Source organism: Trachemys scripta, chromosome 11, assembly GCF_013100865.1.
Source record: "Trachemys scripta elegans isolate TJP31775 chromosome 11, CAS_Tse_1.0, whole genome shotgun sequence".
NCBI lineage: Eukaryota > Metazoa > Chordata > Testudines > Emydidae > Trachemys > Trachemys scripta.
Window position 1 is genome coordinate 36,177,211 of NC_048308.1, and position 19,262 is coordinate 36,196,472.

Sequence of the window (19,262 nt, forward strand, 5' to 3'; positions counted from 1 at the left end):
ACATGAAAACAATCAAGTAGTAAGAGCGCCATATAAATCGCTGCACTGAGGCAGCCATTTACAGTGCATAACTGCAAGCTTTATTGGTCCTACAAAACTCAGCAGCTTGCTGCATATCCTTGAGCGCCATCGATTCGCAACACTACTAGCCCTCACTATTTACATACATACAGACCTCTCTCTTTTATAGAGCACTTCTGCAACAATCACCAATTTTATTAATAGTTGGGTGGTCAGGAAAGCGTTTCTCCTATTCAGTTCATTAACCAGTGCAATATGAGAGTTAGGCTGCACTCATGAAATAATGTGCTGGCTTCTTTTTCCTCTACCTCTCCAATTCTTCACTGCTGCTCCCTTTCCCTCTGTCCTACAAGCAGCTCGTTGCTGAGTGGTGATATTGTGATATCAGAGAGGTCACTCTCTTCCTCCTTCAGTTCCCTTGTCTTACTTCTTTCTCCCCTTTTCCCTCCGAAGCTACACTGTGAGCAGCTCCGCTCTCTGATGTTACAATCACATCACTTAGCAGAGGTCAGAGACACTTCCCCAGGACAAGATTTCGGCTTTGTCTACACTACCACTTTTATTAGTCAGGGATGTGAAAAAACACCCCCCTGACCGACATAAGTTTCACTGGCAAAAGTGTTGGTGTGGACAGCACTACGTCAGCAGGAGAGGCTACCTCTGCTCCCTGGGGTGGTTTAATTATGCCAGCAGGAGAGCTCTCTCCTGCCAGCAAAGAGAAGCTACACTGGAGACCTTACAGCGGCATAGCCTTAAACTCTTGTCATTTTGCTGCAACCTTATTGCAAAAAGTGTGATTTAAATGGGAGAAGTGTATTTTCTTTACCTTTCCCATAATTATGAATGCCTAATTTAAAACACCACAGCTCGATTTTCAGAGGCACTGAGCACTAGGGTTGACAACTTTCTAATTGCAGAAAACTGAACACCCTTGCCCCGCCCCCTACCCTGGCACTTCTCTGAGGCCCCACCCCCTCTCAATCCATTCCCCCCCCCCCACAGTCGCTCACTCTCCCATACCCTTGCTTACTCACTCATTTTCAAAGGGCTGGGACAGGAGATTGGGGTGCGGGAGGGGGTGAGGGCTCTGGCTGGGGGTGCAGGCTCTGGGGTGGGTCTGGGGATGAGGGGTTTGGGGTACAGGAGGAAGCTCCAGGCTAGCGCTGAGGGGTTCAGAGTGCAAGAGAGGGCTCCAGGCTGGGACAGGAGATTGGGGTACAGTGGGGGGAGATGCGGGGTACAGACTCCGGGAGGGTTCCAAGCTGAGGCAGGGGGTTGGGGCGTGAGAGGGAGTTCGGAGTGCGGGCTCTGGGAGGCGCTTTCCTCAAGTGGCTCCCAGGAACCAATGTCATATCCCTCTGGCTCCTAGGCCAAGGGGTGGCGAGGGGGGCTCTGCGCACTGCCCCTGCAACTCCTATTGGCCACAGTTCCCAGCCAATTGGAGTTGCAGAGCCGGCACTCAGGGTGGGGGCAGTGCACAGAGCCCCCACGGCCGCCCCCGAGTTGGAGGGACATGTTGGCCGCTTCCCGGGAGCCCTGCAGAGCCAGGCAGGGAGTCTGACAGCCCAGCTGCGCCGCCAACCGGACTTTTAACAGCCTAGTCAGCCATGCTGACCGGAGCCTACAGGGTCCCTTTTTGACCAGGTGTTCCGGTCAAAAACCAGACACCTGGCAACTCTACTGAGCACCCACAAGTCCAACTGAAGTTGATGGGACCTCTCTGTGTTCATCATTTCTGAAAGCCAGGCCCTGAGTTTCTCAGGCTGAGCACTAAAACACGGGTACCCAAGATCAATGGACTATTTTGAAAATTCTGACCTCAGTGACTTGCCCAGACCAAGATTACACAGTCATGCAGTCCTGTGCTCTAACTAGGTATTACTCTTTCCTGCTTAATGTGGAAAGGGAAAACAAAAATATTTTGGATGAAGAGAAACAACGGCCCACAAGAGCTCAGCCCTTGACTCTTCAAATAAATATTGAAAAAAAACAATCAGAAATGTTTATCTATCAAACCTTCAACACAAGAGGTCAACAGAACTGTACATGCATGACAGAAACTACTTTTCAGTGTGTCCACTCAGTGCTAATAAAAATAACGCGCCTACAAATTCTCAGTGCTGTTTAGAAAACCCCAGAGACACAAAAGAGACATCAAGGTTGTTTTCTGCTATTCCATGCATCCTGCTAATTCTAATACTCACTGCAGTGTCTGCCTGCAGTTATGTTAGTTTCGTCTTCTCCGGCAGGGCAGTCTGCAGTCCCATCACACACTTTACCAACTGGAATGCAGTGTCCTGACACAGGACAGGCCCATTCTCCTGGGTAGCACTCATGGCGACCACTTTCTAAGGAAAAGAGAAGCAACACAGAATAATTGAGGAACATGCTTCAAGTACTACTTGGAGCTGCTTTACTAACAGCCTCCTGCGGAATAAGCATCTTCAGTTATTTTTCATTCAGCTTCTGATTGTTGCATGTAGCTGTGACAGCCCAAAAAAGAAATAGTATGTCACCATGTTCTTTCATTTGTCTTCAAATTACACTGCGGAAAATACTCATGCAGTCAGGTGAACCCTTTCCATTTTTCCCCATTATTCAGATACCTATTACTATTTAGCTTTGGCTTGACTGGTGTACTAAAAATGGAACAATGGTTTTGTTCTTTTGAAATATGCCTGTTAGAGCTGGTCTAAAAATGGCAGGGGGAGAAGGATAAGCACAGAAAATTTCAGCAGAAAAAAAAATTGGTTTAAATTTTCCCACAGAAAATTTCCATTTTTCACAAAAAATTTGAAAACTGATTTTTTTGTAAGAAAATTCTGTTTTTAGCCAGTATATTTTGGTTTTCAAGCAACAGTTTTTTGATGAAAAAATCAAAAATTTCCTGGGACAGCAGGCACTTTCCGCACTGCGAATTGTTCTGCCAAAAACCCAGTTTTCCACAGAAAAACAATTTCAGCAGAAAACTCTTCACCAGTCCTAATGCTTATACACTCATTTCTCATTAACTGGTATATTCAGATTTACTACAAATTCCTCTGAAAAGGGTGATTTGATGTATGGAAGATCTTCATTAAAGATAGAGATGGTTATTTTGAATATCATATCATTAATAACAAAAATGTTATTCAGAATATTTACACAAAAATAGGATTTTCCTTTCAGCAGTTCATCTGTTCCTGTACTCAACCCACCAGAAATCATAATCCCGTACTTGTAACATCACAATTAGTTACTGTGGAAATGAACATTCTATCACAAACTGAGAATTCTGGCTTCACGTGAGGACATACCCTGCTCCCATGAAAATCAATGGCAAAGGTTCCATTGATTTCAGTGGTGCAAGATCAGGGCTATAGGGAATAAGCAGATGAATTCTTAACATACCCTGCTTTATACTCACCACCTTAGCAATACAAAATAAGGAAACCCAAAGTATTAAACAATATATACTATATTAGTAGAACTGTATCTATAAAAACAATTAAAGTTTTCCAGGAATGTCCATGGATCTTTAAAAATTCTGATATAAAACATTCTTATGTTAAGACGTTTTAGCAGTCAGGTTAGCAAGGTTTTTCTTTGTAAACTGCATCATTAAAATAAGTTTGCTTCTGTTTTTACCACATCCACTTTCATCTTCGTTATCTTCACAGTCATCATCTCCATCACAAACCCAGCTCTGATGAATACAGCGGCCACTCGGGCAAGTGAAGAAATTGCCTCTGCAAGTTGCATAAGCTGAGGGAAGGAACAAGAGAAAACTGAACTGCGCCAGGGGACAAACATGTACAACTCTCAGATAAATGGGGAGACCAGTCATTTAGAACCATTCCTGAAGAGTAAACCCAGCTCAAGTTTTTGCACAGTTGGTAACTTTTGTACTTTTGCCCCCATTTTTAGGTAGGAACTTTCTGAATGATTATTTTTAGATTATTTTAATTTGCTCCTTGAAGAAATTGAAAAGCAACCCTATAAGGGCTAGAGCTGCCCCAGTGGTTCACTCAACTGGGCTGGATCGCACCTCGTTCCCAAAGTTCTTGACTGTTGGGCACAGTGCAGAAGTGACATTCACAAACTCGCAAAATAAAGAGAATTGCACCCCGGGTTCTCAGAGGGAGAATAAGCAGACACAGTAGAGAACATCATTCCTTTCCATTATATAAGGGCATAAAAATGTTGGTATCATAGGGGCAGATGAAGAATGCTCTTGAAGGGGAGGCATGCTGGGAATAAATGGTCTTTGGTGTGGGGAATATACTAAATAGGAAAATGTGGCCTTTCATGAACCTAAAGCTGAAGTCTTTGTTGCTCTCCTACAATGTAGGCCTCAGAATCCATGGGGTCATTTGAAGAGCCCACAAGGAAGCCAAGTGGCAGTTTTGTGGGTTTGATGCACAGAAGAAGACATATTACCCAGCCCACGAAAGAAAAGAATAAGCAAGAGACTTCCTACAATAAAACCTTCAATCAAAATGTTAACCTAAATATGTAATGGAGATATGAAGTTCATCAATAATGGTCACTGGGAATAATTCTAAAAAGTCCAGCCAGTATGTGATAATACAAATGCAAAAAGGACCAAACAAATTTTAAAAATACACAGCAGCACACTCTGGGTAGCTGGGACAGAGGAAGCAAGAAGAGTTACCTTTGGCTCATGCTCAGATACAGAAAATCAAGGCATGAGGCCATTTATCAGGAAGCAAATTCTCACCAACTCCAGTACATACAGTACACCACACACTCCTATTTCATGGCAAATTCCTTTTGAAGCATTGTTAACGTCCATCACTCAGCAAATATATAGATATATATATTGAAAGAACTTTTCGATTCTGTCTGCTACATAACAGAGCATTGCTCCTGCTTTGTGCTAACTGCTGCAATTTCAAAGAAAACCAGCTCTTAAGAAAACAGGCAAATAAGCCAAATAAAACCACCGTACTGCAAGAGTTTTCATCGCTCCTGTCTCCACAGTCGTCATCGTGGTCACAGATAAAGGCTCGGGGGATGCATTCTCCATTAGCACATTGAAACTGGGTACTGGCACATCCATGAGCTGAACGATATCATTTGAATGGAGAAAAGAAAAAAACATATTCAAATGTAGTAAACAAAGTCCAGTATTTCTCTTACAAAGAGGATACATAGTACTATAAATGTTTGGGTTATGCTAAATGTGGCACTTACTGCAATTAGCTTCATCAGAGGCATCCCTGCAATCTACTTTACCATCACAACGCTGGCTTGCATTAAAACATGCTCCATTTGCACAAGATAACTGTTCACATGTTGGGTAACCTACAAGAAAAAAAACACATTAGCCATAAGTATTAGAATATACAGTATCTCCTTATAATTATATTGTTATATATTCAGTCTGCACTATGCATGGTGCTTTACAGACAAATATAAAAAGGAACATAGGAATTGCCATACTGGAACGGACCAATGACGCATCTAGTTCAGTATCCTGTCTCCAGCTGTGATCAGTACCAGATGCTTCACAGAAACATACAAAAAACCTTGCAAGAAACTAGGTGATTATGAGACAACCTGCCCTGCTCCCAGGGCCAAGTTCTTGCTCCAAGGAGTTTACAATTTAAATAACCCAGGGTAATATGGAAAATGCCATAATACCAAAGCAAGCAAGTATTTTATTTATTCTTATCTTAGTTTTAAATGTTATTGATCTTAGTAAACATGCTTAAAATTAACTAGAAATGGAGGTACTTGCACTAAGATTAAGAGCCGCTTAGAACTCCATGAGCTCTCAAATTCAGAGTCTCGGGACTTTTACCTGGAAGGAATATTTAGTCAAATGAGCTCAAGAGTAATCAAACATCATTCATTTTGTGGCCCTAAGTTTTCACTCTGTATTTCTCTTCCCATTTTATGTCCTTACGTTATTAATAAACAGGACAAAGTTCTCGTTCTCTCACTCTCATCCACATTTTCATATATGCCGAATTTAAAACATGGATTATTAATTCTCACAAACAGAACTCACAAAAAACACAATAAATTCCACAGATAAAATATTTGTGCCTAAACACAGTGACAAAATTAGTTTTTCTAATACTGTATGTTACCACTTTTCCCTTAAACTTGAAATAGTCATCTATGGACTCATCTGGATGCATTTTTTAACTGCCTCTATTTACAAAAGTTCTTAATTTTACAGTATAAAATAGGTGTATCAAATGTCAAACATACTAGGCCAAATTCAGGTTGCATCTCTGTGCGGACTCGTTCCTGCAAAGTGGCAAGAACCCTAAACTCCCATTATAATTAATGTCATTTGCAGTCCCTTTGCAACTTGCAGATTGGGGTGAGTATACATCACTGAAAAAGAGGTGGCCAGAAGAGGAACCCCAGAGCATAGCTGCTGTGTCCTTCTGGTTCCCATGAACCAGTACAGTTCACATTCCAAAAGGCTTTGTGGTTGGACCCACCGAGGGAACATTCTAGGTAGGGCTGACAACAGTCCCTTATTACAAGGGACATTCCTTATTTTTTCATCTCTGTACAACAAGATTGGGAGTTGCTGAATGCTGCAAAAAGCAGCAAGAAATACCCATGATGAATGGAGGGAGTACATCTTATTAATTATTATTATTATAATGATGATAATATTGGGAGGAGAAGTGGGACAGGCATGCTAAGAAAACAGTCCCTTATTTTTGAAATACGTTGTCAACTCTAGTTGCAGGACATGGCCTGGTGTCAGAAGGCTTGGTTAACATCTTTTAGCCCAAACACCCTGCTCAAGCAGCCCCACTTCTGACACAGGCTACTCCTGGTCCTTGCACGGGGGACATGCTTGGGCTTGTGGGAAGTCGGCATATAGCTTCACCAATAGTATAGATTCTGCAGTCTTATGTATTTCTAGGGCCTGACTTTGAGCCAAACTATGCTATTCACTGAGAGCCAAAAGCTTCCTCTGTCTCTGGAAACATGGAGGACACCATGGCAGTGGAACCTACAGTTCTGCTGTACAGTGGAGGAGACAGCAATGGATGGGGGCACACATCAGAGTACAGTGCAAACTTCCACACCACCTGGGCTCCATGGATGGAAATACACAATGGGCAGAAGGAGTGCAGGTCATTAGCCATTGTGAGAGTCTACCAGCCCCGTTCCTGTGGTGGGGGCATGTATGGGTACCTCAGATACCTACTAGCACCACTTCATAGAGGAAAGATTCTCCCAGCCCTGGTGCCTGTCATCTATCCAGTGCCAAGACCTACTATGCAGACAAGACATGATGATCTTGCCCCAAAAGACTGTTTTCATTAATGCATTTATAATTTATAACCAATATGATTATGGTAAAAAAATAAATCCCATGTCAACCATAAGCCAGAGTGTACATGTGTACCTGGTATCACTGTATCTTTGCCATTTATTTTAACACTGTCTTTTACAGTTACAGTATAGTGGAGAGGAATACGTTTTCTATTGTCTTGCAACTCATTAGCCTGGCAAATCACTCAGATCTAATTCTGTGCCTTCCTTTAACTGTCCCTTTAAATTTTTTCATTACAATAGCAGATTTTTCCAGCCTGGAAATTAGCTTCCCTTTATTTGTCGGGGTTGCTCATAATCAAAAATTTTATCAAGATCACAGAAAGCCGCTGCTGATTTAGAATGAACTCCTAGAAAACTTTAGCTCTAACAGATGAACTAAGTGTAGGTTACATTGAATCTATCCTGATCCTGATCTCATTTACACCAATGTAAATTGGAGTAATTTTAACTAAAGTTAACAGAGGGGGAAATTTAGTCCCAGATTAGAATATTTAATATTCAGACAATATATTATTTACCAAAGTTTGGGGGGTATTAATTAGAGGCTAATAACTAAAATATCTAACTGCAGATATTTTTTCAAACTACAAACCCCAAAATCTGGGCTAGTCTTAGTAAAACTCTATTTTACATTAAATGTTAGGTACAGTCTTCCTGTTCACTAAAATCAACTGCAATTCTGTCATATAAAAGCCTGTATTGTTAGAACAGCTACATTAACTAAAGCATCTTTATACAGACGGAGTCATAGAGAGTAGCAGGCTTCCCACTGGACTCTGACACCTCTCCCCAGAGAGGGTGGGAGGCCATTTGTTTTGTTTTTTTTTATTTCAGGCCATAGCCGTGGTATTGCTCTCCCTAGCTGACAGATGTCTCAAGCGACTGACTGATGTGTATTTTGATCTAGCTGGGTACAGGATGATGAGGAAAGGTGCTGGCAGAGAATGTCTAACTGGACATGCCACAGAAGACATTTCCCACTTGGTACCTCTGCAGCTAAGGAGCTCAGGAAGCCAAAGTTCTTTTGGGGACCAACAGCCTTAAAGGCTAAGTCTGGCTGATCAGGCCTTACTAAGCATATAAGAATATTCCACCAATCAGATCACTCAGCTGGTGGAACCTGACAGTATCTCTGTTTGGAAAAAAAGAGGTTAGTTTGAGCTAGAGAACCACTAATGGATCATTTCGGTCACCAATAAAAAAAAGTAAAAATATTGTGTGTGTTTTATTTTCAAAACTTCAAACAACAAAATAACATTTTAGAGCATATTAATAACTGCAGCCAGCTGTGGACTCCACAACCTGTTCCATTTCTACAACTGGAGGGGAGACAAAACCCACAGATCTGAGGTGGGGGAAGTGTTTTAAGGGAGGAGTAGTTTTATCTCACCTCCACAGAAACCCTTCCAATGATATTCTATGTTGTTGCAGAACCCCCGAGCGAATCTAAGAGGGAAAAATATGAAAGCTGGCCCCATTCCCCTGGACTGAAACCCACCACCAAACTATTGTAAATTAATGACAACCAGTTCACATTAGTTTGCATCATTTTCCCCCACTACAGACTGGAATCTCTCTGGAGAAGAGAGAACCTATGGAAGCATCACTCCTGCAGTGGGCATGCTCTCAACTCGGGTCTTGTGCACTCTCCTCATGGAATGTCAATGTAAAGAGTTAAAAAGATGTCATCAGGTGCATTAGCAGAGATGTTTGGGTGTCATTTAAAATATGCATTTTGCCCAGTTTGCAGTTTATTAGTTTTTATAATAAGTACTACTAAGGCAGGGATGGTTAGAAACCTTCTTATTTCCAGCCTGGTTTTGTTCATGGCCAGTTTATGCCTATTTGTTCCTGTGCCAATATTGTCCTTTAGCTTAAAAGGTTTACCCACTGATCTATGTATAGAGAGCAATCATATCACCCTAAGCCTTCTTTTTGCTGGGCTAAACAAGCCAAGTTCTTCCAGCCTTTCCTCATAAGATAGGACATCCATTCCCCTCTGCAGCTGTTCCAGTTTGAATTCATCTTTCTTGAAAAGGGGTGACCAGAACTGTAAAGAGTATTCCAGATGTGGTCTTGACACTGCCTTATACAATGGCATTAACACTTCTCTACCTTTACTGGAAATGCCTCATCTAATACATCCTAGGATGACATTGGTGGCTCATCGTCATCCTGTGATCCACCAACTCACCCACATCTCTCTCCTCATCTGTTGCTTCCAACTGATGAGCCCCCAGTTTGTAGCAGAAATTCTTGTTATCAGACCCTAAGTGTATGATCTTACACTTTGTACTATTGAATTTCATTTCATTTCTGTCATTTCAGTCTACAAAGTCATCCAGATCTTCCTGTATAATATTCTTAACCTCATCTGTATTGACAATGCAGCCTAATCAGATAGGTCCCAAGACCAATCTTTCAGGAATTGCACTTCTAACCTCCCTCCAATCCAATCGTTCACCTTTTAGCACAACCCATTGCCTTCTCCCTTTTGGCCAGGTCCTTATCGACTTTACAATTATTGTACTAATCCCCATCTTCTTTAATTTAATGTGTGTCATTTGTGTGTGTGTGTGTGTTCTACAGTGTGGCCAACCTCAATCTTTCAAAACCAGGCACCCCAAAATCATGAGTTAAAAATCACGAGATTTTGAAAAATAATAAATGTGGAGTTCTTTACATTCTACTGCTGGATGTGGGGCCTTCAGCGTTCACATTTTCCAGGTTTTTCCAACCATTAAGGCTAGAAACATTTTTCTTAATTAAAACTGAGATTATGAGATCACCTGACTCCAGGAGCTGGGGCTTGTAGGAAAAAACACCAAATATGTGTGAGATTTGTGATAAATCACAAGAGCTGGCAATACTGTTTCTCTGGGCTTGTTCTGAGCCTATGGCTGTTGGGTGTGAGAGGTTTCAAAACAGACTAGGTGATTATGAACTGTGGAGAGGGAAAGTAGGCAGTAGAGGGGTTCCCCAAGACACTTTATTTTCTGTTTTTACTTTGTTTAAAACTTTCCAGGAATTTATTAGCGTTTATTACAAAAATTTAAAAATGGGTGAAGATCAGTGCAAAAAACTAACTTCACACTTTTCTGGGTAAATATCTTGGTTAATGTTGGGGGACAGGCGGACAGAAAAAAATTTAAAATAGAGAAATGTAAGAGTACTTTCAACCGGGTTTGATTATCTGGGTTGCCCAGGTTACTGACCTGTCATTTCTCCTTCCAGAGCAGGGAGCCAAGTCCAGGGAGTTCTGGCATCTCTTTTTTTAGGACTTGAGCACTGATGTACATGTACATGTACATGCACATAGACATATACGTGTGTGTGTGTGTGTGTGTGTGTGTGTGTCTTCCACAACATTGCCTTACTTTAACAGATAGCCTCACATTTACACTTAGACTACCAGTAATTTATTAACATAAACACACCTACCTAATGTAATGTATTGGATTTTCTTAACACATGTATGTGTTTATGTATTTGAGTGGTCCAAAATTCATGTGAAAAATCAATAAAAAACAAATAGCATTTTAGCTTTTGTAAAACCCAGGAATTTTTCAGTAAAAAACAAAAATTAAGGGCCTGGCTTATCCCCATGCAAAGCGCTTCTCTGTGAGGTTCCAACCACATTGTCCCAGTTTTCCACTTTCAAAATATGATCAACCATCAGAAGAGGGCAGGTGAGAGAGGAGGCACCATACTACCCGCAGCCCCACAAGCTATTTGGGGCACCAGTCACCACTGTTATTTTATTTAATTGGTGCATTTAAAACATAGCAACGCAAAGGACACACTATACCTTTATAAACAGTTGGAAAGCTATTCTACGGCAGTGGCTAGAACGACACTATTTTGCTTCCCGTCTAATATTTTTTCTCTGAGACCTCAGGGATAGACAGTCGTGAGGAAAATATAACCAAGCAATAATAATACTTAGCAGATTAGCTGTAACGGTAGGCAGTGGAAGCAGCAGACATTGAGTTCCGCCACATGATGGAGGAGTGTAGTCTCTTGTAACCCTGACCATGTCCTATGAGAGTGGCCAGGGAATAAAGAACAATCTCTTAAAAGCACTGCATGTCACACCTTTTATTACAGGGACATTTTCAAAACATTTTACAAACCATAACTTATTAAAACCTCTTGGGGTAGTCAGTATGGTCTCCATTTCAAGGATAGGGTAACTGGGGCAAAGGCTGAGAGGTTAAGTGATTTACCCATTCTAGGAACTCATTGTCCAAACTGGGATTAAACCTCAGGAGTTCCTGAGCCTGTGGCCAGATCATAAACCCCAATGAACATGTCCTTCTGGGAGGATTTCCCTTCTTCCCTCATAGCCCCACACTACAGTGACCTGCCTGGCTGACAAGGTTGGATTCATGTAACTATCCTTTTCTTGGCCACAGCAGTCACTGCAGAGTAGAACACAGATGCCAGGTGCTCTCTCCCCGATCCCAGGTATAGGTTTTTCCATTTTTAAATTGAGAGGTTGGCAGGAGGGGTGGGGGAATACTACACTTTACCAAAATGGGAAGACAGCTCGGTATCACACAGACCTTAGCTATTTATGGTTAAAACACCATTTGTGATCAAATCATTCCAGCAGAAGGTTTACATTTTCATTCTGCATTTTTAAGTGTTAACAATAAGTATTTTAAAACTGAACTAAGAGTTAGCTGTTTTCTATAAAACAGACAAGCAAAGTGATGCATTTATTTAATGAGATAAGAAACCTTATTATTTTTATGAAATAGAAACAGTTTCAATACACTAATTAAATGGCCTGCTCCTGAAACATTTTTCTGTTGTTTATCTTAGCCTTTTACTGCTAATGGGATTAACAGCAAGGACAATGGACTGTGGCTTTGAATCTCCATGTTGCATTTTACTACAGGTTTAATTGCTCAGTTACTTAATATTGGTGGCATTTTGCATTTGACTGGTCTCTTAAATATTGCAACTCGTTCAGAAACAAACTGAGTATTTATCTTCTTTACAGTTTAAATCTGCTTCCAAAAATAATTAGCTGGCATAACACTATACAAAGTTCTGCGGTAAGAGACCTGTCCACTAAATGTTTACATACTCTTTACACTCTGAGGGAAAATGGCAGCAATTTCAAATGAACTTTGATGTCTCCTCAATAAATCATGATCACTCTATACAGATTTTTCATTTCAAAAAAGCTTTAGTACAAATTACTTGTGCTAGAGGAAAAGACCAAATTAATGATATTTCTCTTACCATTTCTTTGCATCAACATAGATTAGAAAGGGAAATGACTGGATGGAAACAAATAGTGCTTACTAATATAATATTAACACACCACCTCTACTGCTAGCAAAGTATAAAATCTAATCTAATCCCTATTTTATAGTATATCAAATCACCACGTGATTCATTATGATTTATGGTCTCTGTTTATAGCTCCAGTCCTTGCAAAGATAGAGGTGTAAAATTCACCAGCTCTTCGGGGATGGTCCTCTGGACCCTTACATCTTTCTGATCCTCACCTCCCGCTCCCCCCCCACCACCACTACTTTCTCTCTAACTAGCAGTCAAGTCAAAGTCATCACCCTTCTGACTAAGGACTGTCAACAGCAGTTCCCAATCAGCCAGAGTGGTTGCTGCTGAATGACATGAGGCAGTTCCTCTCCTCAGGGCTCAACGTGCTACCTCCACAAAAATTCCAAGATCTAGTGATCCGTGGAGCAATAGATTGGACCCAAGAATGGGTCTCTCACCCAGCAGTGGAGAGCAACACTGCTAAACCATGCAACAGGCCCAATTCCAATAACTTTAAACCAAAATTTTATTTTTCTATTTATCTGGGAGCATGAAAATAAAAACACAGAATATCGAAGTGTGTAATTTCATTTTCAAACATCGTTGTGTCTGCTGCTCAAAGCAAAGGATTGAGTTCTATTGCTCGATCTGCCACTGACTTACTGTGTGACCTTGGATGCGTCATGTACCCTCTCCATTCCTCACTCTACCCATTGACAAAATGGGTATAACATCATTCAAGTCCTATAATTCTATGATCATCTATTTTATAAGGCGTTTGGGAGGCTAATTATTGTTTATAAAGTGCTTGGAGATCCTTGAATAAAAGGCGCTATGTAAATACAAAGTGTCACCATCAAGTTTTTCACTTCACAGGAATGTTAATTTTTAACAATAGTTCATTTTCAGGAAAACTATTTTCCCCAAAAAGTATTTGGAACATTTGCTAAACAAAGGCTAACGCCATCTCTTTTCTCCTAAGCTTTTACAGGACACAAATGCCAAGCTGTGCAAAATATTTGTCCAGCAGTGGCATCTGTTCTGGATCCTTGGCAGACTCTTCAGGCATTTGTGCTGGTGACTTTAGAGTTGGCTGGAGGTCTATCATGTGGAATAGCTCCAAGCTGGCTGTCTGGGCTGCCTTTTATTCCAGAGTACCCTTTGCTTCTAAATCACTTTTCATTTTACAGACAGCACTCATTTTTAGCCACTTGTAAGTAAGGGATAAAAGGCACAGGCTGTTGGCTGAGTATGTAATATGTTGGTTTTCTTTTATTTAGCATGTACACCAGCCTTTTTTGTGTAAATAAAGCCATTAGTGACTTTTTATTTCTTGTTCCTCTATTAACGACCCAGTATCCAATGTTCTACTTTTTTTCCAAATCTGTTTCCTGAGAGTGTATTTTGTAGTTCACTGTTGTCTTCTTGCTAGCAACACTGTAAACACCGGCACCTGCTTCATGATCTATGAGTGTAGCTTTTTATTATTACGAACGCTATCAGCAAGCATGCTGAGATACACTATGTTAAGTAAGTGTTAGGAACAAATGACATCCCCTTGAAAAATGAGGCCTCTATTCTGTAGCTCAGTCAGTAGTCTCTTCCATGATTGTGAACTCCAGGCCAGGACTTGACCCTGTGTAGTGTCACTAGGCAGTCCACAGCTATTTTAACTCAGTGGGTGTGGGAGATAGACTGGAAAAGCCATAAGATCTGTCTGTGTCCAGCAGACCCAATGAAAAATCCTCTTTATACTTATAATGACCCAGTTCTGTCTCTTCTCTGCCATGAGACACTCCGTATAGTCCAGAGTTCAAACTGGAGGAATCCAACACTAAGATGTCCTCAAAGAAATGAAACTGAAATTAGAGAAGAAGCACAAGTGACCATAGCAGCCTCCACTTTCTCCAACTCCCAGCTATTAGCTGTTCCAAAGCCGCAGGCCCCAAGTAAAGGGGGGGAAATGGGTACACTTTACCAGAGTCTGGTCCAACAACGGACCCAGCCAGAAAACCCAACACCATGAGAAAAAAAATTCTGGCTGAATTGTGGATGTTTGAGTTTGATTTAATGTTATACATCTCAGGGAGTATGTTTGCACCTATACATCTATTCGGTGTCCAGATCTCGCGTGATCTTGTAAGATTTACCTGAGCCAATCAGAAGCAATGTTAAAACAGAAGCAACATTCCAAACAGTGAGCTAGTCCTCAAGGGTACCTAGATGGCTGAGACAATATCCCAGGGACAGGGAACAGTATTTTCAGGGTGCCTAGAGAGCATCTGTCACTTGTGTATCATTAATATGTGCACCATACTGCCATGTTTGGCTATCAATACAAATCAGGCAGCCAGAAATGTAAAGAGCTTAAAGAAAGAGAAAGGAAAGAAGCCGAAGGACGCCAGTCAATCCTCCAATATTTCCAGATAGACAAGGCCTCTCAACAGCCTGGCTCAAACAATGCACAAACTAAGGAACTGGATAAACAAAAACCACAAGGTGACAGTGATTTCAATATAAAGACTGTGGAAATTGAAGAAAAACAGCCAGATGAATCATGTGATTCCAATCTAATGACTTTCAAAGACAGTCAAGTAATATTACCACCAGACTAGAGGAAGATTTGCAAGAAGCAGGAGAGAGAAATGCTACACTACTTACTAAGTCATGCTTTTTACAAGATCCAGTATTGTGGCCTAAACACATTACAGATTCTCTTTATCAAAAAATTGTTCTATCTGGTGCTCCGAATTTTGAACCAATGCAGAAGCTAGTGAAGTCTATCCCAAAAGCTGTTGACAGTCATAGTTTTCCTGCATTTCTTCTCAAACGCAGGACTTTCAGCAACAGAGAAAAGATTCTAAGAGACTGGCTTCAAGTCTACTTTTGGAATAGAACTTGATCACTTATCTTACTTAATGAGATTTACAACAAAAAACTACAACTAATTTTCAGATGTGAAACTAATGTTATGAGTTTGCCCTGGGTCCAGTGAAATGTTGCTTGGGGGGCCTGCAGTGCAGCCCCTTGGGTAGTTGTGTATATTACTTACAGAATTCTTAGTAATATATGCAAAACACAGTATGCTCAATTCTGACCTCTAATGCACCCAAATAACTCCCGTTGACTATTAGGCAAGACAAGGTAGGCATTGACCATTAAATATTTGACCAATCTTGTGCATGAAAAATTTTCACACATACATATTGTGTGCACAAATCATACATCTGCATGTGTAAACAGGAATCTGGTTACACAAAATGAAGCACTGTGCATTTCAGTAACAACTGTCCAGGCAATTAGCTATTTTGCTTGTGTAAATTTGCATTCACAAAAAGCAAATTTTGCAAGTGCAACTTATGAGCCAACTTTTGAACATTTTATTTTGTTATTTATACCTTAAGTTTTCCCTCTACTGAATGTTATATTATTTGTAAATCTTTGATAATATTTAAATTAAAATGATCCTCTTTTTGTCTTAAAAATATTTTTTTATTCCAAAGCACCCATTGCTTCCATTTTATCATCCTTCTGATACACAACTGGTGGCACATACATGCTTACTTTCTTCTTCCCTATGTATAACTGTCTCTTCCTTCAGCCCCAGTGTATACTAACTCCTTCCCTCCCAGTGTCTCCTTCTCTCATTCATCGTCATCTTCTCCCACATCCCCTTCCATGATGTTTCCAATGCTTGCCTCTTCCCATATGCACAGTATTTATTCAACATCCCATTGTCTTCACCTTCACCCTCGTGCACACAATGCTTTTTTCCCCATGCTCCATGAAATAAAACCTGGCCCTATTGAAGTCAATGGCAAAACTCCCATTGACTTCAGTGAGGCCAAGGTTTCTCCCCAGGGCAACACTTAGATTCTGATCCTGCATATGCTTACCTTTACACAATGAGCAGTCCCACTGAAGTCACAGGACTACTCACATTGCACAAAATAAAGTACCTGCTTAAATCTTTGAGGAATCAGGGCCTTCAGCTGTACTTTCCTTGTTAGGCATCCTAATAATCACTGAGGAACACACACTGTACGTATGGTTATAAAGCTTACCACAATATATGATATAACCCCAGCAGATGATACAGTTTCGCATAAAGTACCATAGACAATACGCGAAAACAAAGTCAAACTTCCTACAGTTTTTCTATTGACCACTTTTATAGTTAAACTGAATATGTAACTTTTAATTAAAACTACTTAAGAAAAAAACAAAGACAAAAAAATGCTTGAATTTCCCCTACATTATTTTCAGGAAGTTAAAAATAAGACACATGAAATACTGGGGCCAAATTCCATCTTTAGATACATTGTCACAATCCCCACTGAGAGCTATGCAAAGGTTTGATTATAAAAGTTCTTATACAAAATGAGATATTTTTAAAATTTTTCAAAGTTTTAAAACATTTTAAAGATGTTTTTAAAATGAAAACTTTATTATAGCTGACACAGGCAAACAAAAATGCCCCTGACCATAAGGCAGCAGTAGGGACTTAATAAGTCCCACAATAATGAAACTGTATCAGAACATCAGCTCTAATCCATGAAAGAATCTGTAATGAAATTCTGATAACAAAAAGCATATTGTGGTAATTTCTGTCCATCAACAAGCCCCTTAATCTTACAAATTGATTAAAATGCCAAAGAGAGATGGGATGAAACTAGATCTAGTGCTAAGATTTAAAAGACTTACGGCAGCCTCTCTCATCTGTTCCATCAGTGCAGTCTTTAACTCGATCACACGTGTAACCATTCGGGATGCATTGTCCATTTGAACATGTGAATTGCTGACTTGAGCATGTCCTCCCCGCTGCAAGAAACAGTTAATTTAGATTTTCACCAGTGAGGGACCTACATGCATCGAAGTACTTCTCCTCTTCCCTTTTTTATTACTGAGTCCATCTCATGAAGTATACAATCTTTTATTACTTGACCTCTTTGTCTCAGGCAGAAATAAAAAAGTCACTTGCCAACCAGTGGGTAGGCCACACAACCATAATGCATTTCCTAATGCACAGCCACTGCTCCAACCCATGCCAGGGCTTCGAAGCACTTAATCTGATAGTCATGGATCACGTGGCCCCATCTCCAATTTTTCCTCCATGCTGGGGGCTGGTTTGTCCTCTGCCCAACACAATAGGTTTCCAAGTCCTGACTGAGGTCTCAGGACACTACTTTTACCTAAATAAATAAGTGGAACCAGCCACAGCTGGCCCAAAGTCATTCCGCCAGGTACTGCAGGATAGTTCAGGATGGCCAAAGTGGCATGCAATCTCAAGCCTATCTACCATTGCCTACATGCAGGAAAGTGGAGCATGATCTTGCCTTTAGTCAGTAGACCATGCTCTCTTGTGGCTGTAATGCCTTTAGCGGATATGCTAACTTGTTCCCCCCCCCCCCCCCATGTTCTGGAAAGTGCTATATGGAATGCTGGTCTACTCTTGTACAGAGACTCTCTATGCCTTCTTCCCTTCTCTATGCCTTCTTCTAGTGCTCATATCATGGGCTCTGCTGTTAGGGCACTAACCCAGTTAGAAAAGTGAGAAAGTAAAACAAACTTCTCTTCATTCCAATTGTGTGCGCCTGTCAGAATAGCGCTCATGGACAAAAAAGTTTCACGCATTCTAGGAAGGAGCAATACAAAAGTGCCTTGAATTAATTAGCATCAATGCATATTCCCAGAGGTGGCTTCAAAGCAGAAGCAGCAGGATTTTATTGTGCAATCATTGAGGGGCACTTTCAAAACTGTTCACAATTAATGGGCACACATAGAACGAAGGCAAGTTACAGTGACCCAGTTCAAATCTTGACTTAAAGCCGTCATTGGATTTTGACCTTATTATCTACTCTGTCCTTAGTAGATATATAACTAACTAGTGGCTGCATCACGTACGCAAAGGAGAATGGGGGCAAAAGACAGACCAGCTTTATTCCCCTCTGCAGCAAGATAGAAATGAAGTTTTAAGACTATGTGCCTGGCCTGTGATCCAAATTCTGATCTAAGTTACACTCATGAAAATCCACCAAAGTCAGTGGGGTTTAACAGTTGTTACTGAGCAGAATTTGGCTTACTAACTGTAGGGATATTTAGATAGTTTGAATAAAATATCAAATCTTAGGATCAAAACCAATCTGTGCAAGAAGAAAAGTAAATAAGCCCCATCCTACTCAATCAGAAGTCATTTGTTTTCTAATGATATACCAAAAATGGGTTATAGCTATTGTTTGGAATACAATACAATACAAAGATTGGAGGACGTGTTGTGATTGGCTCAGTCTTAACTGATGAAGGGCTGACAGTCTACGCAGCTATTGTTTGGACCCCCCACATCCCACATACTACCAAATGATAATGATCTAAGGGCAAAATTTGGCCTAATGTGCAGCAGCCAAATCACTCAAATCACTGTGTTTGTTTCTATGGCATAAGAAAGAAAGGGAACGTTAAATATTTTGTTCAGAAATGCCAATCCATGCATGATTAATACAAAAAGTATCATCAAAATATTTCCTTTTCAAACTGAAATATTAACAGGACTTATGTACTAGCTTTAAGCTATCTAAGTGATAATGGAACATAAGACTATTAGCCAATGTCAGGACTTTTTGGGATCTGAA

General features: G+C 40.6%; 1 protein-coding gene across 3 annotated transcripts in view; it reads right to left on the bottom strand.

Moving 5' to 3' along the window:
• The window catches only part of LRP2 (LDL receptor related protein 2), a 187,660-nt gene that overhangs the window by 144,170 nt on the left and 24,228 nt on the right, over positions 1-19,262 (bottom strand). For all 3 annotated transcript variants that reach the window (XM_034785710.1, XM_034785709.1, XM_034785708.1), the window contains exons 4-8: positions 17,338-17,454; positions 5,218-5,328; positions 4,973-5,086; positions 3,649-3,765; positions 2,226-2,369 (exon numbers count right to left, since the gene is read on the bottom strand). In XM_034785710.1, coding sequence (XP_034641601.1) covers positions 2,226-2,369; positions 3,649-3,765; positions 4,973-5,086; positions 5,218-5,328; positions 17,338-17,454 — 603 coding nt within the window. The remainder of the gene's footprint in view (positions 1-2,225; positions 2,370-3,648; positions 3,766-4,972; positions 5,087-5,217; positions 5,329-17,337; positions 17,455-19,262) is intronic.